The sequence below is a fragment of the Centropristis striata genome, chromosome 6, assembly GCF_030273125.1.
Source record: "Centropristis striata isolate RG_2023a ecotype Rhode Island chromosome 6, C.striata_1.0, whole genome shotgun sequence".
NCBI classification, from domain to species: Eukaryota; Metazoa; Chordata; class Actinopteri; order Perciformes; family Serranidae; genus Centropristis; species Centropristis striata.
The window spans coordinates 40,902,348-40,926,020 of NC_081522.1; the positions used below are offsets into that span (position 1 = coordinate 40,902,348).

Here is a 23,673-nt window from a genome sequence, read left to right on the forward strand (position 1 = left end):
AAAGACACAAAAATTACACAAATTGACCAACAAAAATACACAAAATGACCAAAAAATGACACAAAATGACCAAAAAATGACACAAAATGAACAAAAATGACACAAAAATGATACAAAATGACCAAAAAATGACACAAAATGAACAAAAAAGACACAATATTACCAAAAAAAGACGTAAAACTACAAATAAGCCCTGGTATAACAGTGAACCTTATGAACGTTATGTAGAATCACATGTGCAATATGTTTTAGAAACTCTAAACCAGTGAAAAGCTCCTACGGTGGTTTAATGCTGACAGACGACGGCTCTGTTGTTCAGCTCGGAGATGTTGTTTGTAACTGTGACAACTATGATTGACAACATGTCACTCTAACCGCCACTTTGTGTTTTATTATGTATTATGTATTCATTATGTCTTGGTTTGACGTTGTTTTATAGCAGGAGCTGCAGGATGTTTGTGTCCCCGCTCAGCCAGGAGGATGACATGCATTTATTATGATTACACAACTTGTGATCAATAACTCGTCAACAATGTTGCAACAACACAGAAAAACACCAGAAAGGTTCAACAACAGCCACAGCTGGTTAGCTTAGCTTAGCATAAAGACTACAACAGGACAAAAGGCCACAGGATTAAGTTGTTTCTATCCAAATGTGAATCAAGAAGCCGTTATTGTCATTGCACGGGAGAATCAGTGTTCATAGGAATGAACAGAGACATAAATCTCTAATTTTACAGGTATTCTGTCCGTTGGATTACTTTGTTACTGTGTAATCTATTACTTTAAAGTTTAGCTGCTGATTGAACTTCCTGTCGTCTCAGAGTCAGATTTAGAAACGGAGCTTCTGTCCAAACAGTTTGGATCTGGCTGCAGTGACTCATTAGTTAATCGATAAATGTCTGTAGCCTTTAAATCTCCTCATTCACACACTGGACAGTTTAAGCTCCTGCCCACCTCCTCCTCTCTCCTCCTCCTCCACCTCCTCCTCCACCTCCTCCTCTCTCCTCCTCCTCCTCCTCCTCCTCTCTCCTCCTCCTCTCTCCTCCTCTCTCCTCCTCGTCTCCTTCACATCCTGAGACTGATGAGACTTTATCCTGAACATCCAGTCAGTTAGACAGACACTAAGAGCTCTCCCTGTCTTGTATTCCTCCTCCTCCTCCTCCTCCTCCTCCTCCTTCTCTCCTCTCCTCCTCCTCCTCCTCCTCTTGTTCATCTGATAAATGAGTTTTAATGAGTTTGACACCAGGTGAAGGAACGTCCATCCAGTTGTGGAAACAAACACCAAAAGGATTAAAACAAGATTTATGGATTAAATAAGTGAAAAAACATTATTTTACACTCCTCTTCTCCTCCATTCCTCCTCCTCTCTCCTGCTCCTTCCTTCTTCCTCCTCTCCTCCTCCTCCTCCTCCTCCTCCTCTCTTCTCCCCTTCTCCAATCCTCCTCCTCCTCCCCTCCTTCCTTCATTCCTCCTCCTTCTCTCTTCTCCTCCTTCCTTCCTTCCTTCCTCCCTCCTCCTTCTTCCTTTCTCGTCCTCCTCCACTCCTCCTCTCTCCTCCTCTCCTCCTCCTCCTCTCTTCTCCTCCTTTCTTCCTTCCTCCTCTCTCTCCTCCTCCTTCCTCCTTCCTTCCTCCTCTCCTCCTCCTCTTCGATCCTCCTCTCTTCTCCCCTTCTCCAATCCTCCTCCTTCTCTCTTCTCCTCCTTCCTTCCTTCCTCCTCCTCTCCTCCTTCCTTCCTTCCTTCCTCCCTCCTCCTTCTTCCTTTCTCGTCCTCCTCCTCTCCTCTCTCCTCTCCTCCTCCTTCTCTCCTCTCCTCCTCTTCCTCTCCTCTCCCTCTCCCCTCCTCTCCTCCTCCTCCTCCTCCTCCTCCTGATACTCTGATGTTTGTTGAGCTTCAATCAGACAGTTTCTCCTCAGCTCTTCACAAACTGCACAGAGAGCTTCACCTGGTCTCCTCCTCCTCCTCCTCCTCCTCCTCCTCCTCCTCCTCCTCCTTCTCTCCTCCTCTCCTCCTCTCCTCCCCCCCCCCCCCCTCCTCCTCCTCCTCCTCCTCTCCTCCTCCTCCGGTCAAAGGAGGAGAGAAAATATTTAACCGGCAGATTTTTGTAGACAAATCATTTTCTGTTTGTTCAGCTCGTTGTTTAAGTTTCTCTCGACTGAATAATGAGAGTTGAAGGAGAACAAACACTCTCCAGACATCACTACAGTAGAGCTCCACCTGCTCTGTTTTCTAGTCAACAAGTCTGGATTATCTGGAGCTTTTAGCTTTTAGAGACTCCACAGGGTTAAATTGGTTTTGCAAACCATGATGCAGAGGAAAAAAAAGGCATTTGTCTTTCATGACTGCTGATTTTCTGTTTGTGTTTCCTTTGACAGCCTCATTACTGTTCTGGAAAATTCTATTTCACAAATTTTCACAAGCTCTGCTCCAGTACATTATTCACCAGCCACTTAACGCTCATCACAGCCTGTTCTGCAGGCTGACATTGTGACAAGATATTCATTTCATGCATATCTCGGTAATTAAAGCGTCTCCCACACAGACGCTGTGTTCGCTGAGGGAAGACGCTCGTTTCAGCCTTTATGAGGAACGTTATCAGACACACAAGTCCTGCAGCAGCACAGAGATAAATCTGAGGAGGCTGAAGAAGATGTCACGTCAGGAGGAAAAGCTTTTATGCAAATGTTCACCTTTCCCTTCCAGGCAGTCTGTTTAACCCTGTGGAGCTCCAAAAGACTTGTTGCCTCCATCAGAGTATAAAACAAAGCAGCGTGGAGCCCTACTGTACATTTACCTCTAAAGTTCTGGCTGTAAACTCCATGAGGCCAGTTTCAGTTTGATGATGATATACCAAGTAAAATTGGAGACAAGCTCAAATAGATTTAGTATCAAATGATAGAACTGGATGGAACCCTCTTATATGGTAGATTTGACACCTTTGGTCACATTTGACACATTTAAAATTCTTTATTGAGCATGATAGTGTTTTGGAAGTAAAAAAAAGATTCAAAATCACATTTTATGTTGGACTAAAGGACTAAAAAAGACACAACATGACAAAAAAAGTCACAGAATTACCAAAAAAGACAAAATGACCAAAAAAAGAAACAAAATGACCAAAAAACCCAAACAATATGACCAAAAAAGACACAAAATGACCCAAAAACACACAAAAAAGACACAAAATAACCAAAAAAGAAACAAAATGACCAAAAAAAGACAAAACATGACCAAAAAAGACACAAAATGACCAAAAAAAGAAACAAAATGACCCAAAAAGACACAAAAAAGACACAAAAAAACAAAAAAGAAACAAAAAAAGAAACAAAATGACCAAAAAAAGAAACAAAATTACCAAAAAGACACAAAATAACTAAAAAAGACACAACAAAAAACACACTATGACCAAAACAGACACAAAAAAACACACAAAATGACTTAAAATACCCAAAATGACCAACATTGTTCCGCTAAACACACAAGACCCAACAAAAAAAAATGGAGTCCCACTAGAATAAAAACCAGAGTTGATGACAGGATCACACACAATCACAAGATCACATTTATGTTGGTTTTTCTTTGTTTCTTTTTGGTTCTAAATGTTGATCCAGTAAGTCAGAATAAAAAATATATTATTATTATCAGGTCATATAGGTGAAAAAATATACCAACATGGTATTTAAACATGCTCCACTTCTGTAGATTTTCAGCTCAATCATTTCCCCTTTTCTCTCTGTTTGATACTATTTTCAGCCTCTTTACACCATCTGAGACATATTTTCAGTTTAATATGTTAGATGGTGACAGGGGTAATGAGAAAGAGGAGAACAAACAGAAAAGGTCACGAGCTGCAGAATGAAGCGAGGGAGGCTGAAACTCATCTGATCGCTCTAAAAAACGAAACAATTTCTTCAATTTTCTTCACAAAACACATATGTAGACGTTCAGGAAGAACTGAGGACGCTTAAAGTGAAGTCGGTTCACTGATAAAAACTACGGTTCGGCCAAAAATGCTTTCTGTTCGGGGGGAACTTTCAGCTGTTTCTCTCTCTCTCTCTCTCTCTCTTAGTGGTGTCAAATATCACAGAGGGAGAGAAAAATTTGTCAAAAAAGAAATTATTCGGCAGAAACACGCCAAAAAATCACCCCATTGTTACCCTATGGAGAGGCTAGAGTGGATGATGTCATCGCTAGAGTGGAGAGGGAGAGAAACATTTGTCGAAAAATAAATTTGGAAACTGCACTTTAATGTGTTCGATGGTGACAGGCATTTTGTGTCTTTTTTCAGTCTTTTTTTTCATTTTTTAGTCATTTTGTGTTTTTTTAGTCACATTGTCTCTATTTTAGTCATTGTGTGTCTTTTTGTGTCTTTGTTTAGTCATTTTGTTTCTTTTTTAGTCATCGTGTGTCTTTTTGTGTCTTTTTTTAGTCATTTTGTGTCTTTTTTTAGTCATTTTGTGTCTTTTTTTTGTCATTTTGTGTCTTTTTAGTCATTTTGTGTCTTTTTTTAGTCATTTTGTGTCTTTTGTTGTCATCGTGTGTCTTTTTGTGTCTTTTTTTAGTCATTTTGTGTCTTTTTAGTCATTTTGTGTCTTTTTTAGTCATCATGTGTCTTTTTAGTCATTTTGTGTCTTTTTTAGTCATCGTGTCTTTTTGTGTCTTTTTTTAGTCATTTTGTGTCTTTTTAGTCATTTTGTGTCTTTTTGTGTCTTTTTTTTGTCATTTTGTGTCTTTTTTAGTCATCGTGTGTCTTTTTGTGTCTTTTTTTAGTCTTTTTGTGTCTTTTTAGTCATTTTGTGTCTTTTTTAGTCATCGTGTGTCTTTTTTTAGTCATTTTGTGTCTTTTTAGTCATCGTGTGTCATTTTGTGTCTTTTTTTAGTCTTTTTGTGTCTTTTTAGTCATTTTGTGTCTTTTTTAGTCATCGTGTGTCTTTTTTTAGTCATTTTGTGTCTTTTTAGTCATCGTGTGTATTTTTTTTTGTCAATTTGTGTCTTTTTTAGTCATAGTGTGTCTTTTTTTGTCATTTTGTGTCTTTTTTTAGTCACTTTGTCTCTATTTTTGTCATTGTGTGTCTTTTTGTGTCTTTTTTTTGTCATTTTGTGTCTTTTTTTAGTCCTTTAGTCCATCATAAAATGTGATTTTGAATCTTTTTTTTTACTTTCAAAACACTATCATGCTCAATAAAGAATAAAATTAAATGTTGCAAATGTAAATAATAAAATAAATACATTTGGAAACTGCGCTTTAATGTGTTAGATGGCGACAGGGTAAATGAGACAGAGAGGAGAAGAACAAAGAGAAAAGGTCACGAGCTGCAGAATGAAGCGAGGATCCACCTGGAGGCTGAAAGTCATCAAATTTAATTTAAATAGACGCGTTTGGAAGATAATGGCTGGTGTGGATGAAGCTGAGTCGTCAGTGGAGATATGAGGATGATGCGAGTATCCAGTTGAGATAATGCATAGTAGAGGCATTAAGAGTTAAATGTGTCGATATCTGTTGTAGCCACCAGCCGACTGAATCACATCACAAGTTCCCAATAATCCAATAATCACAGAGTGAAACCAACCTCCAGGAAATCTGTCAGCGTGTTGGTCAGCGAGCAGAGAAGCTGCAGCAGATCGTCTGTGGAGAGTTTCAGCAGCAGCAGCGATGTGCTCGTCCTTGTTGCACATTCTGCAGGAGTTACACTGAAAAAAAGGTCTAAAACCAGATCAAACAGTAAATCTGAGGGAAATGATCTTGCTGCATGGACAGATAATTTACCTTGACAAGATTTATTAAATTAAGATTATTAAATCTAGAAATAAGCATGTTGAACACTTTAAATAATAAATTAACTCTTAATACCAGATAAATTAAAGCTGCCAGCAGTGATGAACTGGCCCGAGCAGAGTGACCTGATGATTATTTGGTTCTTACCAAGATAAAAATAAAACTTTAGATTTAGAAGTGTTAGATCATTGATCTTGTTTTAAGTGTTTAGCATGCTTATTTCTAGATTTAATGAAAAACGGAAAAAAAGTCATAAAAACAGAAAAAAAAAATCTGAAAAACAGGAAAAAATTGAGTCAGAAAAAACTGAAAAAATTACTCTTGAAAAAAAAGACAGAAAAACAGAAAAAATACTCTGAAAAAAAGAAAAAAAATCTCAGTAAAACAAAAAAAATAGTAAGAAAAAAAAGGTTAAAAAAATAGTTTGAAAAACAGGAAGAAAATTACCATGGAAACCAGAAAAATAGTCAGAAAAACAGAAAAAACATTGTCCAAAAACTGAAATGAACTGGTAAAACCAGATAAATGAAAGCCAAAAAGAACCAAAAAAAAGACACAAAATTTTTGTACCAAAAAGAACACAGAAAAAGACACAAAATGACCAAAAAAGAAACAAAATGACTAAAAAGATCACAGAAAAAGACACAAAATGACTAAAAAAAGACACAAAATGACCAAAAAAGAAAACATTACCAAAAAGAACACAGAAAAAGACACAAAATGACCAAAAAGTAAACAAAATGACCAAAAAGAGCACAGAAAAAGACACAAAATGACCAAAAAAGAAAACATTACCAAAAAGAACACAGAAAAAGACACAAAATGACCAAAATAAGTCACAAAATAACTAAAAAATACACAAAATACCTCTAGGAGAGGTTACCGCTAGTCGAGGTTACCGCTAGGTGAGGTTACAGCTAGTCAAGGTTACAGCTAGTCAAGGTTACCGCTAGGTGAGGTTACAGCTAGTCAAGGTTACAGCTAGGTGAGGTTACCGCTAGGTGAGGTTCCCGCTAGATGAGGTTACCTCTAGGTGAGGTTACCTCTAGGTGAGGTTGCCGCTAGGTGAGGTTACCTCTATGTGAGGTTACCGCTAGGTGAGGTTACCTCTAGGTGAGGTTACCTCTATGTGAGGTTACCGCTAGGTGAGGTTACCTCTAGGTGAGGTTACCGCTAGTTGAGGTTACCGCTAGGTGAGGTTATCGCTAGGTGAGGTTACCTCTAGGTGAGGTTACCACTAGGTGAGGTTACCTCTAGGTGAGGTTACCACTAGGTGAGGTTACCTTTAGGTGAGGTTACCGCTAGGTGAGGTTACCACTAGGTGAGGTTACCTCTAGGTGAGGTTACCGCTAGGTGAGGTTACCACTAGGTGAGGTTACCTCTAGGTGAGGTTACCGCTAGGTGAGGTTACCGCTAGGTGAGGTTATCGCTAGGTGAGGTTACCTCTAGGTGAGGTTACCACTAGGTGAGGTTACCTCTAGGTGAGGTTACCACTAGGTGAGGTTACCTTTAGGTGAGGTTACCGCTAGGTGAGGTTACCGCTAGGTGAGGCTACCGCTAGGTGAGGTTACCTCTAGGTGAGGTTACCGCTAGGTGAGGTTACCTCTAGGTGAGGTTACCGCTAGGTGAGGTTACAGCTAGTAAGGTTACCTCTAGGTGAGGTTACCACTAGGTGAGTTTACCGCTAGGTGAGGTTACCGCTAGGTGAGGTTACCGCTAGGTGAGGTTACCAGTAGGTGAGGTTACCACTAGGTGAGGTTACCGCTAGGTGAGGTTACCGCTAGGTGAGGTTACCGCTAGGTGAGGTTACCAGTAGGTGAGGTTACCTCTAGGTGAGGTTACCTCTAGGTGAGGTTACCGCTAGGTGAGGTTACCACTAGGTGAGGTTACCACTAGGTGAGGTTACCTGTGTATACTGCAGGAGGGATGTTACACATGTCCTTATTTTTGTGATATAGCCTTTATTTTTAAACTTTCCTATAGTGATTTTTCTATTTAAATAAATGAATAAACGTTTAATGTAGCCCTTATGTAGTTGTTTTTGTCCCACTAATGAATTAAATGCTGACTCATCTATATTTAACACATTAGATTTATTACAAATCCCTTAAAATCAAGAAGGCTTCGCGACCCCCCTGTGGATCTTTGGCGCCCCCCTGGGGGGGTCGGGCCCCTCCTGTTGGGAATCACTGTGCTAAATGACTAAATGTAAATGTAAAACGGCGGTTACATCTCCAAAAGATGACAAAGCTCGACCCAAACTAAGTGAATCTCAGCAACAGTTTCTGCACGGTGAGCCTTTAAACCAACAACTAGAAACCGACTGACTGATTAAGGCTCAAACGAAGCGACTCCACCAGGCTGCAGCCAGAGTTTCCTGCTTGTTTTCTAATGTTTTTCTATTTCAGGATTCAGTTTGTTAGTGTTTTACCACCTGATCAGCCCACGCTGCCTCCATGTTACTCACTAGATCTGTCTCCTCCTCATCTTCCTCCTCCTCCTCCTCCTCTGGACCTCCTCTTGCCCCCCCCTCCTCCTCCCAGAGACCCCCATGCTTTGCTAATGGCACATCAGCAGCAGCTGTCAGCGTCCCTGCACTGCGTCAGCCACTTTAATTGGCTGCGCGACCACAACGCTCTGCAAAACGCTCAGCAGAATTGAGTCGACAACCCCCCCCCCCCACAGCCTTTTTCTATATCATTAGTGTAATGCTCCCATGGGGGGGGGGGGGGCTGGAGGAGGAGTGAGTCACATCCAGCTTCGTCACTTTCTTATTTTTATTTTGCGGAGGAAGAGAGGGTCTCAGTGGAAACAACAGCCCCTTCCCTGCTGCTATTTTTAAAGAAACAAACCATGAATTGATTTGTTATTGTGAACTAAACATGAAGAATCACTGGAGGAATCAGCAACATGTTTCTGTTCTGTTAGCATCACTTCTCACGGCCCCAAAATCCACATTTTCAGCTTTCAGGCATGTCCAAAGTGTCTCATAAAAGGCCATGTGGCTGCAGCTTTTGGTTCCAACCAATCAAGAGCATGTCTGCCTGGACCAATCAGCTGTTTGAACCCTGAGATCAGCTGATTAAATGACTCTTGCCTGTTGTGCTTCTGCTTTGTTGGAAGGAAAACCTGCAGCCACATGGCCCTTTATGGTAGCAGTTCTCAACCTTTTTGAGTCGCGACCCCAATCTAACATGCATGTTGTCCACTGAACACAATCTCACAGTTCAGATCATACAAACTCGAATTTTGGACAAATAATGAAGCACAAAATTACCCAAAAAAGAAACAAAATGACCAAAAAAAGTCACAAAATGTTTAAAAAAAGACACAAAATGACCAAAAAAAGAAACAAAATCGCCAAAAAAGAAACAAAATTGCCAAAAAAGACACAAAATGACAAAAAAGACACAAAATTGCCAAAAAAGACTAGCCTGGGTATACCCAGACTGCCTTGCGCGCTCAAATTTAATTTCGAACCTCCAGACGGTCTGGCAACCAAGCCAGTTTCTTAGCCCTGTTTTAGGGATCCAATCACAGAGCGGGGAGGGACGGTGAGACGATGACGCGTACTACTCGGCACTTGGAAGTTTTACGGATCCAACATGGCTGCTGCAGCCGCGAAACTCTCTTTAGCTGCAGACGGTGTTTTAAATAGTTTAGAGCGAAAGTTCTCTCTCTGGGGGCTCCGCTGAGATCACCGGCGTTATGGTAGCGGGGCTATTAGCGTCGCTAGCGGCTATTAGCGCCGCTAGCGGCTAATAGCTATTAGCCGCTAATAGCTATTAGCGTCGCTGGCGGCTAATAGCCCCACTACCGCGGACAGCGGAGCCCCCAGAGACCCCCAGCAGCTTGTTTATTGCCCATAAAATCAGTGGATGTGTGGCTGAATGACATGAGGGGGAATAAAGCGTGAAAATAAATAATCTTGCAGAAAGCGAGAACTCAAGAAGCAAAGCAGCAGCAACACTCTCTCACAGACACACACACAACAAACATCCATCTCTGTTGCTCTACTACGTCATCTGGTATAACTGATCTGATTGGCTAAGAGCTACCTACAGACGCTTTGATAGACATTCTAAGCGTCCAATAAACGGCTCCGGAGGATCGTAAACCACACCTCCTCTACGGAGAAATGAACGGCTGGTTTCCAGACCAGGAGATCTGGTCTGGTGTTAGCCAGGCTAAAAAAGACACAAATTGACCACAAAATGACCAAAAAAAGACACAAAATTGCCAAAAAAGACACAAAATGACAAAAAAAAAAATACACAAAATGACTATAAAAAGACATTAAATGACCAAAAAGACTAAAACTCATGAACACATGAACACAGTGGAGACAGAGCTGACTAACAAAATGATTTGTTGACCCCCAGAAATCATCTCGCGACCCCAATTGGGGTTGGGACCCCCAGGTTGAGAACAGCTACTTTATGGAATAATTTCAGCCACATTACTGAAGATGCTTCAGCAGTGAAACACACTCTGTATTATGATTTCAGACTTTGTTTTTCCAGATGTATTGTCATGTTTCCTGTGCAGGAGGCTCTCCGTGCTGACAGATCTCATGATGCATGTTTCCATCTGTGGGACACTTTGTGCTCCAGGATATTAACTTCAGGATTCATTTTTAAATTATTTTATTTGCTTTTAAGCCCAGAGGGGAACGAATGTTTGCAGCTCCAAAACTTTGGAATGAATTTCTGCTGCACATTATTCAGGCCTCCTCATGTTAAAGCTCTTCTTAAAACCTCCTCCTCTCTTTGGCTTTAGACACCACGTAGAGGGTTGATTTCAGGATTTTATGTGTTTACATGCATATTTTATTTTATGGAGGCAGTGCATTTTTATTTATTTTGTTATTTTATTCTATTTTTATTTTATCTTATTGTATTTTATTGTTTTATTGTCTACTTATGTTTTTTTTATTGTGCTTTTATTGTGTTATCTATTTATTGTTGTGCAGCACTTTCAAAATCTTGTCTTTGCTTAAAACGTGCTGTATAAATATGATAAGATTGGATTTAAATGCTGATCGGTTCAATTTATTCATTAATTTTCCACAGAAACCAGAGGAGACCCATGGCCAGCATTTGCATGTTTTGGTATTATTCATATTGTTTTGTCATTGTTCTTTTTGTTTGTGCTGTTAAATAAAAGAATAAGTGTTGTTGTGACCCTTTCCTGTCAGGACTCGGTAGCTTCATGTGGTTGTTTACATGTTTTCTGGGACTCTTTGTGTCGGAGGAAATAACTTCAGAGCGAGAGCAGTTTTTAAAACATACCAAGAAAGAAAATGTTTGTATTTTATTCTGCAGAGGGGAATTTATTTTAGAGGAAAAGCAGAATATCTAAAGCTGCTGCTGGATGAACTCTGATGACTCAAAAAATAAGTTTAATTTACGGTGAAATCCCGTCAGCTGTGCTTGCCAGAATTTCACCGTAAAGAAATTACAGTGAGTGTGTTTTCTACTGTAAATTTAAATGTAAATATCAGCAAAAACTGTAATTTAGACTGAATATTCCCGTTATGTTTAGGGTAATTGTGACATGATGGTATTTCTCCTTTAATTTTACTTGAAAATGTTGATATTTTTACAGTAAAACTGTGTGATTTCAGAAGTTTTGTACTATTCCTTGATTCACGGTAATCAAAAGTGCCTATTATGGTGATATGCAATTTTTGACAGTGTTTTTTACATTATACATGTATATTGTTTGTGTGTTTGCAGGCTGGCTGCAGCACCATGTCCTCCGCTCAGAGTGGAGATATATCAGGCTACCATCTGAGCGGTGAGTTCCTCTTCATCTGTGATGTATCCACACTGTCTTTAACCCTCTAAAGTCTCCAGAAGCTCCCAATAATCCAGACTTGTTGCCTCCATCAGAGTATAAAACAAAGCAGCGTGGAGCCCTACTGTACATTTACCTCTAAAGTTCTGGCTGTAAACTCCATGAGGCCAGTTTCAGTTTGATGATGATATACCAAGTAAAACTGGAGACAAGCTCAAATAGATTTAGTATCAAATGATAGAACTGGATGGAACCCTCTTATATGGTAGATTTGACACCTTTGGTCACATTTGACACATTTAACATTCTTTATTGAGCATGATAGTGTTTTGAAAGTTAAAAAAAGGTTAAAAATCACATTTTATGTTGGACTAAAGGACTAAAAAAGACACAAAATGACCAAAAAAAGACACAAAATGACCAAAAAAAGACACAAAATGACCAAAAAAGACACAAAATGAATAAAAAAAGACACAAAATGAATAAAAAAAGACACAAAATGACCAAAGAAAGACACAAAATTACCAAAAAGGCACAAAATGACTAAAAAAAGACACAAAATGACTGAAAAAGAGACAAAATGACCAAAAAAAGACACAAAATGACAAAAAAAGACACAAAAAGATACAAAATGACAAAAAAAAGACAAAATGACCAAAAAACACACAAAATGACAAAAAAAGACACAAAAAGATACAAAATGACAAAAAAAAGACAAAATGACCAAAAAAGACACAAAATGACTAAAAAAAGACACAAAATGAATAAAAAAGACACAAAATGACAAAAAAAGACACAAAATGACTGAAAAAGAGACAAAATGACCAAAAAAGACACAAAATGACAAAAAAAGATACAAAATGACAAAAAAAAAGACAAAATGAATAAAAAAGACACAAAATTACCAAAAAAAGACACAAAATGACCCAAAAAGACACAAAATGACAAAAAAAAGACACAAAATGACTATAAAAAGACACAAAATGACAAAAAAAAGACACAAAATGACTATAAAAAGACACAAAATGACCAAAAAGACTTTAACTCATGAACACATGAACGTCCTGCTGCTCCAGCCTCGTTATTAGATGTTTGGTCCCACTCTGACTCCTTGTATAATTGTCTTTCCTCTGGTGTTAAAGAAGAAGAGATAAATCTGTCAGATTCTCCTACAGCGCCTCATCATCCTCCTCTCTAATGCAACATGACGTTTAATTCACAGCCACGTTTCAATTTGTGTGCCGTTTTGTCCCAAACTTATTTTTCTGATTAACATAAATCTTTGTGCGTCCCTGATGACAGTGAGCGGCTGTTAAAACTCCCACTGCTGCTGAAATAAAAGACTCTCTGAACTCTTCCTTTCTCCAAAACTTCCTCCAGCGATCACATAAAAAACTCAGGAACAGGAATGTGATCTTCTTCTGAGCTTGGAGAAAAATGACGACCAGAGTCAGAGTCAAACTCAAATTACCTGCATGGGGCCGCTGGAGGCAGTATCAAAATGACCAAAAAAAGACTCAAAATGACAAAACGAGACATAAAAAAAAAAAAGACACAAAATGACGAAAAAAGACATAAAATAACCCAAAAAGACACAGAATGACAAAAAAAGGACAAAAAAAGGACTCAAAACAACAATAAAAAAGACAAAATGACCAGAAAAGACACAAAATGACTATAAAAAGACTCAAAATTACAAAAAAAAGACTCAAAATTACTTAAAAAAGGCACAAAATGACCAAAAAAAGACACAAAATGACCAATAAAAGACTCTAAATTACTAAAAAAAAAGACACAAAATGACCAAAAAAAGACACAAAATGACCAAAAAAGACTCAAAACTACTTAAAAAAGACAGAATTGCCAAAAAAGACACAAAATTATTTAAAAAAGACACAAAATTACAAAAAAGACACAAAATGACTGAAAAAAAAATGCAAATTACTAAAAAAAAGACACAAAATGACAAAAAAAAGACACAAAATTACTAAAAAAGACACAAAATGACAGAAAAAAACCTAAACTACTTAAAAAAGACACAGAATTGCCAAAAAAAGACACAAAATTATTTTAAAAAGACACAAAATTACAAAAAAAGACTCAAAATGACTGAAAAAAATGCAAATTACTAAAAAAAAAGACACAAAATGACCAAAAAAACCCCAAACTATTTAAAAAAGACACAAAATGACCAAAAAAAGACACAAAATTGCCCCGTGGCCCTAATAAAAGTAATGAAATATACAATATATTAGTATATTAGTGTAATTCTCCTGTGTGATCACCTGTAGATCCATTTGAGAACAAACCTGTTGGTGCTCCATCACAAAACTAGTTTCAGGTCTCTGGTCCAGACTGACCTGCTGACCTGTGTGTCTCTGTGTGTGTGTGTGTGTGTGTGTGTGTGTGTGTGTGTGTGTGTGTGTGTGTGTGTGTGTGTGTGTGTCCAGTGGTGCGGGACCCCCCCGGCTGGGAGGTGGGCCTCTACCTGGTGGGCTTCCTGCTGCTGCTGGCCGTGGCCGGCCTCAACATCTGGAAGCTCTGGAAGTCTGGGACCTTCCCCGCTCCGTCCCCCTTCCCCAACTTCGACTACCGGTACCTGCAGGAGAAATATGGGACGTCCTTCTCAGAAGTCAGACAGAAGGTACGTTCATACAGAAACAAACATCTCAGCCCCAATAAGTTTATTAATCATAAAACCAGATAGATGAAATAGATTTCATATCAACCAAAAAGGTTTACGGATGGAAAAAGTTGACAAAGAGGAAAACGAAGGACATTTTACTATAATTTTAGTTAGTTTTGTAACCACAAAATACGGTTTCAGTTAGTTATCATTTTTTGTTGTTTTTATTTTTATTTCAGTTAAATTAAAATGTTTCTTAAATTTTTGTAATGGGGTATTTGTCGGGTGCCAGATTCAAAAAGGTCACAATAAATGTTGCCTATTTGTCATTTTTTTCTTGTAAATTTGTCACTTTTTCTCGTTACTTTGTCACATTTTTTTGTTAATTTGTCACTTTATTCTTGTAAATTTGTCACTTTTCTCATTAATTTGTCACTTTCTTCTTACAAATTTGTCACTTTTTTCTTGTAAATTTGTCATTTTTTGCTCGTAAATTCGGCAATGTTTTCCTGTAAATTCCTCACTTTTTTCTTACGAATTTGTCACTTTTTGCTCGTAAATTTGAGAATTTTTTTAATTAATTTTACTTTAGTTTTTATTAGTTGTAGTTGTTTTGTAATGGGGTATTTGTTGGGTGCCAGATTCAAAAAAGTCCCAATAAATGTTTCCTTTATTTCCTTTGTCTGATCCATCTCAGCCCCAATAACGTTTTTTTTCTTGTAAATTTGAGATTTTTTTGATTAGTTTTGGTGTTACCACAAAATACAGTTTCAGTTAGTTATGTTACGTTTTTTTAAACTCTTGTTTTTATTTTTATTTCAGTTAAACGGAAATGTTTTTTCAATTCTAGCTTTCGTTATTTCGTTAACTATAATAACCTATAATCTCCTGAACGTGTCTTTTCTTATTTTTATGTTTTCTATAATAACTTGTACATATTTTTTTTGTGTCTTTTCTCGCCGTGAATGCAGCGCGTGGCGGCCAACAACCACCGGCGGACGTCGACCACGTCGAGCCGTAAGCCCAGCCTGGCCCTGGGGGACACCCCGGACGGCTTCAGGGAGCTGGGCCAGCTGGAGCTGATGAGCCGGGAGCTGGACCCGACGGGCCTCCACCAGCTCAACCGCTCCATCTCCACCGACTCGCTCAGCTCCATCTCCTCCATCGCCAACAACTTCGGCCACGACTACACGGTGGGCCAGCTGGAGGTCACGCTGGAGTTCGAGGCGTCCCGCCACCCGGGCCACGGGACCGGGCTGCTCCACGTCACCCTGCACCAGGGCAAAGACCTGCTGGAGCGGGAGGAGGGGGACTACCCCGGCTGCTTCATCAGGGTCTCTCTGGGGCCCGAGGAGCTCAACGTGGGCGTCACCAGGGTAACCAGGCCCCTATGTTTGTCTTCACGTTAGAAAAAAAAAGACACAAATGACCAAAAAATGACACAAGTTACCAAAAAATGACACAAGTTACCAAAAAATGACACAAATTACCAAAAAATGATACAAATGACCATAAGAAGATACAAAATGACAAAAAAATGAGACAAAATGACAAAAAAAAGTCACAAATGACCATAAGAAGATACAAAATGTCCCACAAATGACAGAAAATGACAAAAAAATGACACAAAATGACCAAAAATTGACACAAAATGACTAAAAAAAGACACAAATGACAAAAAAAAGTCACAAATGACCATAAGAAGATACAAAATGTCCAAAAAATTACAGAAAATGACAAAAAAATGACACAAAATGTCCAAAAAATGACACAAAATGACTAAAATAGACAAAAAATGACACAAAATGACCAAAAAAGGACACAAAAAAGGACACAAAATTATTTAAAAAATGACACAAAATTATTTTAAAAAGACACAAAATTACCAGAAAAAAGTCACAAATGACCATAAGAAGATAAAATGATGTCAGACAAATTGACAAAAACATTTGACAAAATGACACAAAATGTCCAAAAAATGACAGAAAATGGCAAAAAAATGACACAAAATGACACAAAATGACCAAAAACAGGCACAAAATGATTTTAAAAAGACACAAAATTACCCAAAAAATATACAAAATTACACAGTTTTTTCATACAACATTTTTTAATACAAAACTTTGGACTTATTTCACTATTTTAAGACCATTTTTAGACATTTTATAGACAGAATCAATCAATTGATCTAGAAAATAATCTTTTTTAAAGGTTACAGTAAATTGTTTAAATCAGAAATACTTTATAGATATTATATATATTTTAGATAGATAGATAGATAGAAAGATAGATAGATAGATAGATAGATAGATAGATAGATAGATAGATCGATAGATAGATGGATAGATAGATAGATAGATAGATAGATAGATAGATAGATAGATAGATAGATAGATATGAGGAATTCTCCTGGATTACCTGTAAAACCAGTTCAGAACAAATCTTTTGGTGCTTCAGGAGTCAAAATGTTTCAAGTCTCAAGTTTAAGACTGATAAAGTCAAATGTGTTGATGTTATTGTGCATTTAAAGAAATAAAAGTAACGTGAAGCTTCGTTAGAACAGGAAGCTTCGTTCTCCATCTGCTGCACCTGCCACTGCCTCCTGCTCCACAGCTCACTGCCAGAAAACACACACACACACACTGATTCCTGCCTGGCTGTGAGTCATACACACACACACACACACACGCTGAGCTGTGTGTGTTGTGTTGTGTTGTGTTGTGCTGTGTTGTGTGTGTGTGTGTTGGTGGCTCCTGCTGGGTGATAATAATGGATTCAGAGCTTCAGTGGCTCTTTAATGTGGAGGAGGTGAAGACCAGAGAGATGCTGACATCAGCAGCTTCTCCCCTCCTTCACACACACACACACACACACACACACACACACACGCACACACGCACACACAGTGTTGTTGCCTCTTTCTTCCATTGTTTCTCCACGTCGGTGCAGACTGACTCATATTGTTCCGGCTGGCAGACAGAAACCACCTGATCCACTGGATTCTTTCTATCTTCATGTTTGCACAGCAGCAGCAGCAACAGCAGCAGCAGCAGCAACAGCAGCATTAGCAGCATTAGTAGCATTAGCAGCAATATTAGCAGCAACAGCATTAACAGCAGCAGCAGCATTAGTAGCATTAGCAGCAATATTAGCAGCAACAGCATTAACAGCAGCAGCAGCATTAGCAGCATTAGTAGCATTAGCAGCAATATTAGCAGCAACAGCATTAACAGCAGCAGCAGCAACAGCAGCATTAGTAGCAGCAGCAGCAGCAGCAGCATTCGTAGCATTAGCAGCAATATTAGCAGCAGCAGCATTAACAGCAGCATTAGCAGCGGCAGCATTAGCAGCACCATTAGCAGCATTAGTAGCATTAGCAGCAATATTAGCAGCAACAGCAACAGCATTAACAGCAGCATTAGCAGCAGCATTAGCAGCATTAGTAGCATTAGCAGCAATATTAGCAGCAGCATTAGCAGCAGCTTTAGCAGCATTAGTAGCATTAGCAGCATTATTAGCAGCAACAGCTTTAACAGCAGCAGCAGCATTAGCAGCATTAGTAGCATTAGCAGCAATATTAGCAGCAGCAGCAACAGCATTAACAGCAGCAGCAGCAGCATTAGCAGCAGCACCATTAGCAGCATTAGTAGCATTAGCAGCAAAATTAGCAGCAGCATTAGCAGCAGCAGCATTAACAACAGCAGCAGCAGCAGCAGCAATATTAGCAGCAGCAATATTAGCAGCATTAGCGGAAGCAATATTAGCAGCAGCAGTATTAGCAGCAGCAGTAGCAGCAGCAATATTAGCAGCATTAGCAGCATTAGCATTAGCATTAGTCTGCAGCAGCAGCAATATTAGAGTCTGCAGATAATGTTTCTGTGTTCTGTGTATATATTCTGCTTTGCTGTGATTCCTGTAGATGTTATATATATATATATATATATTCACCCTGTGTGAAAAGGAGTTATTATTACATCCTCTCTCTCTCTTTCTCTCTCTCTCTCTCTCTCTCTCTCTCTCTCTCTCTCTCTCTCTCTCTCAGTCACTAGTTGCCTGGTAACTTCTGTCTTCTTCTCTCCGACTGCCAAGAAAATAAATCAGATATTGACGATAATAATCTGAATCCTCTCAGGTTTTCTGATTGAATGATAACAGAGAAAATGTTGTTTGAAGGAAATGAAATGAATAATAAAAAGCAATAAGTTGAGCTTCCATTTAAAAGGTCAGGTTGTTGAAGCTTTAAAGAGATGATGACTGATCAGGAATCAGATTAAATATATACAGATCGGTTTAAATAAAACTCAGACAGCACAAACTATCATGACACCCACAGTCAGGATCAACTGTTTGAATAAATGCATCAAAATAAAGGTGATTAACACTATAAAATCCAGCAGAAGATGATAATTATTATACACTTAACAACTGGCTCAGTCTGTTCTTAATGCAGACGCCGTGAGAAATTAATTGAATTTGCTTGAAAAAGCAAAATATATGTTATTAACCGGGATTGTTAGTCAGGAGGCGGAGCTAAATAAAGGGATTATTAGTCAGGAGGCGGAGCTAAATAAAGGGGACACGCCAGACAAAAGCACCACATTTGTTCCACATGCTCTCTATCACCATGAGTTTAAATTTTTGGTTCGAGCCACTTCATCAAGATTGTGGATCGGACTTGGCAGCCATATAAAGTCTATGAGAACCAATATATCTTCTAAGCCACTCAGAAGGTCAATCTTAGTGTCAAAATCTACATTTTCTGGGTCAAAGAATCATTTAAAACTGTTGAGAACATCACTAGATGATTGTTTGATCCAATAGATATGTTGTAAATATTCTCATGTCATGTTTCCAGCCTCTCCTGTCCTCTCCTCTCAGCTCTGTGTAAACAGATTCTCTGTGAATATTTCTCACGTGGTTGACAAAATTATCAATAAAGACACAAAATTACAAAAAAAAAAAAAAAAAAAAAAAAAATACACAAAATTACCAAAAATGATAAAAAAAGATGACAAAAAGTTACAAAAAAGACACAAAGTTACCAAAAAATTACAAAAAGACACAAAATTACCAAAAAAATACACAAAATTACCAAAAATTACAAAAAAAGACAAGAAAATTCCAAAACATGACGTAAAATTACCAAAAGTATTATATAATATAATATAATATTAAATATTATAAAAGATACATATTGAAGTATTGTCATGTGTGTATGTGTAAACAGATTCTCAGTGAATATTTGTCACGTATATACATATATTTAATGTTTTTAACAGGATCTGGTTAGTTTATTTTAATGACACATGGAGAATAAAGAGATTCTTGCTGGTTACTGTCTTTTGATGCGTTCAGGGACCGTGGGAGAGTTGGAACCCTGATGAAAGCGCCTGTTGTTTCCCTGCTGCAGGTCCAGGCAAACGCCTTCACGGTGATGTTTGACGAGCACTTCTCCATCCCCGTGGACTCGTCCTCGCTGGAGGAGGTCAGCCTGCGCTGCGCTGCGTTCGGGATCGACGCCGAGGAGAGAAACATCAGCGCCGGCGTGGCGGATCTGAAGCTGTCGGACCTGGACCTGACCATCCGCCCCTTCAACGCCTGGCTCTACCTGCAGGACGTCAACAAGGTGACACACTAGTCTTTATAATATCTACAAACACACAGGGGTTTATTTTATTATTATTATTTATTTATTTTAAAAACTTTATTGAGAAGTTCCAAATACAGTCAGAACATTCATGTCGGATAGAATTTGAAAGATGTTTTTTTCGTCGTTTTGTGTCTTTTTTTTGTAATTTTGTGTCTTTTTTTCGTCATGTTGTCTCTTTTAGTTATTTTGTGTCTTTTTTTAGTAATTTTGTCTCTTTTTTGGTCATTTTGTGTCTTTTTTGGTCATTTTGTGTCTTTTTTTGTAATTTTGTGTCTTTTTTTCGTCATGTTGTCTCTTTTTTAGTTATTTTGTGTCTTTTTTTAGTAATTTTGTCTCTTTTTTGGTCATTTCGTCTTTTTTGCAATTCTGTATCTTTCTTTGTAATTTTGTGTCTTTTTAGTAATTTTGTGTCTTTTTTTTTCGTCATTTTGTGCCTTTTTTTGGTAATTTTCTCTCTCTTTTTAGTGATTTTGTGTCTTTTTTGGTCACATTGTGTCTTTTTTGTAATTTTCTGTCTTTTTTTTGGTCATTTTGTCTTTTTTGTCATTTTGTTCTTTTGGTCATTTTGTGTCTTTTTTTTAGTAATTTTGTGTCTTTTTTCGTCATTTTGTCTCTTTTTTTTTAGTAATTTTGTGTCTTTTTTAAGTCATTTTGTGTCTATTTTTAGTCATTTTGTGTCTTTTTTTGGTCATTCTGTGTCTTTTTTTAGTAATTTTGTGTGATTGATGATTCACAAATGCAGAGTCACACTTCACAAACAGAATTTTCTGTTTTACAAATGCCTTTTTTGTTTTTACAAATGGAAAATTGTGTATTTACAAATACACAATATATTTACACATACACACATATTTGTAAAAACCAAAATACAAGTTAAAAATTACAAATTTGTATCTGTGCATAGTAAAACAGGTGTTTAAATCAAGGACTATTAGTAGATCATCCTCTGTGTGTTTACAGATATTAATGAGACTGATTTCAGCCCATAAGAGTCAGAATGTTGGTGTGTGACGCCCCCTGGTGGACACGCAGCGCAACTACAGCTCACATTCAACACAGAAATATAATATATAACATTATTATTATATGATAAAAAAAAAGTGTTTTACAATTCTGATCCTGGTGTTTTATGCTTCTATACCAGTGAACCATTCACTGTAAATAATCTACAGTTATTTCTGTTTTATTCACAGTTCATCACTGTGTTTGATTAAACACTTTCATCTAATATTCTCGATATTAAAAAAATGGTTAAATTTAGCACCAAATGTGTTGAACGAATGGTGTCAACCCCCAAAGTTGCTGCAACAACTTATGGGATATTACTCATAATTCTTGCAGAAATCTCCAAAATTCTATTTCTATTTGGAGGGTTTTTTGACCTTTTTTATCCATTCTTGACTAAAAAAAATAGCGAATTTAGCATCAAATGGTATTAGCTAAAGATCGCTGCAGTGACTTATGAAACATAACTTGTAATTCTTGCAAAAAATATCAAAAATGTCTCAACTTCAAATGTTTAATGTCAAAAGAACTGCACAAAATACACAAATCTACTAAATGTCAAAAGTTTCTGGAACCAGATCACAGTGGGATTTTTCTCTGCTGCTGTCTGAATGTGGGATTCTGGAGAATTTATAAACATTTTTTCAGTTTGTTTTCAGTTTTCAAAGGTAAAAATTAGCACCAAATGTGTTGTAAAATAGTATCAACCCAAAAAACTGCTGCAACACTGTAAATAATCTCTGTGAAATGTCCAGTTATTGACTGTATTATTCACAGTTCATCACTGTGTTTGATTTTTACAGTATAGTTCTGTATCATTTACAATAAAAATCACTCCTTGTGACAAAATCACAGTAGTTAAAGCCAAAGTTTTAATAGTTCTGGATCGCTCATTAGTTTAAGTTTTCATTTCATGAAAAAAAGATGAAATTATTATCAAATTAACAGCATTGTCTACTGAGCCGTATAGCCATATACAGTTAAAGGAAACTCACAGTTATTTTCTGCAGTTGGTTCATTGGTTAATGGGTTATTAATTAATTAATTTAACTGTTGAGGAGTTGAATTGATGCAAAAACAATATATTTCATAATCTCTTCATGTGTCTCGTTTGCAATAACTTTAATTAGTAAAGTAACTAACTGAGTGTGTGTGTGTGTGTGTGTGTGTGTGTGTGTGTGTGTGTGTGTGTGTGTGTGTGTGTGTGTGTGTGTGTGTGTGTGTGTGCAGGCTGTAGATGCGGTGGGGGAGATCCTCTTGTCTCTGAGTTATCTGCCGACAGCAGAACGTCTCACCGTCGTCGTGGCGAAGTGTAAGAACCTGGTGTGGACCAACAGCAAGAACACTGCAGGTGTGTGTCTGTCTGTCTGTGTGTGTGTGTGTGTGTGTCTTTGTGTGTTTAGTTTATTTTATTTTATTATTAAGATCCCCATTAGCTGCAGCAAAGCCACAGCTATTCTCCCTGGGGTCCAACAGTATCAAATATACAGTTGAAAACACAAAACATAAAAATAAAAAACAGAACAAAACAAAAATTATTCACATATTCATCCATATTACACACATTTCTACATATATGTGATATATGTGATATAATACATAATTCCAAAATCTACTAACACATAATACATTTGTTGTATATACACCTTCGTTCTACAGCATATACATTATAATAACACATATCATATATCTATAGAAATATACTACATACATATAAATATACCATGTTTTCTTATTTTGATAAATACTGTTTTATTAATATTTTGAATCGCTTTATGTTAGAGTTTGATATTTTTAGGCAGTTTGTGTGTGTGTGTGTGTGTGTTTTTTTAGACATGTTCCGATACCATTTTTCCTCCCGATACCGATTCCGATACCAAGTACTGATCTGATACCAGTATGTCATAAAAAACTACCGCTAACGCTTTATAATAAGGTCCTTAATAACCATTTATTAACAAGTAATAAGGCATTGTTCTCGCTTTAGATCCAGTAGTTGCAAAAAGCATAGTTAACTTATAGTTAACTTATAATAGATGAGCAATAAAGTATATTTTAATATCAATAAGCAAACAAAATAAGATTAATAAAGGCATGGCAAAGACATAATGGGTGGGTCATGGGTGTTTGTAATGCCATTATTAACACTTATATAAGCTTATAAACACACAATAATGTTAATAAGCATCTTGTAAGGACTTACAAGGGCCTTATTACTTGTTAATTAATGGTTATTACAAGGACCTTCATATAAAGCGTTACCACACCTGCATGACTGTGATATGATCATCATTGTGGTTCTGGCTCAGCTTAAACCCTTTAAAAACATGAATAAATACAGCACATTCAAGACATTTTAAAAAAATAAAACAGTATAAAACAGTAGTGTATGCTCCCCCAGAGAACATTTTTGCCCTAAAAGCCTAAATTTGGTTCCTCTCACACATTCTAATGTCACTATTCCATCTGAATCATTGCATATTTTAGAGAATTATTGTAAAGGCAAAAAAATGTGTTCACAAGCTCAACATTTTCTTTGGTGCTGAGCTGAATCTGGTGGGCGGGGCCTGCTGTCAGAGACGTTTCTATTGTCAGAGACGTTTCTATTCTACGTTTCTATCTATTAAAAAACAAAATCACATGTTTATTGTACTTGTGTTGAAAGTTTTGCTCTCACAGAGATTCTGAGTGGGTTTTCTACTGTAAAGTTAAATGTAAATATCAGCAAAAACTGTAATTTAGACTGAATATTCCTGTTGTTTTTAGGGTAATAGTGTCATTCATTCACACATCGTGGTATTTCTCCATAAATTT

At 37.5% G+C, this 23,673-nt stretch overlaps 1 protein-coding gene across 1 annotated transcript in view; it reads left to right on the top strand.

Annotated features, from left to right (window-relative positions):
* The window catches only part of syt12 (synaptotagmin XII), a 31,150-nt gene that overhangs the window by 5,334 nt on the left and 2,143 nt on the right, over positions 1-23,673 (top strand). The window contains exons 2-6 of the mRNA XM_059334309.1: positions 11,518-11,578; positions 14,029-14,222; positions 15,176-15,580; positions 19,615-19,830; positions 22,090-22,210. Of these exons, the coding sequence (XP_059190292.1) occupies positions 11,533-11,578; positions 14,029-14,222; positions 15,176-15,580; positions 19,615-19,830; positions 22,090-22,210 (982 nt within the window). The 5' untranslated portion in view covers positions 11,518-11,532. The remainder of the gene's footprint in view (positions 1-11,517; positions 11,579-14,028; positions 14,223-15,175; positions 15,581-19,614; positions 19,831-22,089; positions 22,211-23,673) is intronic.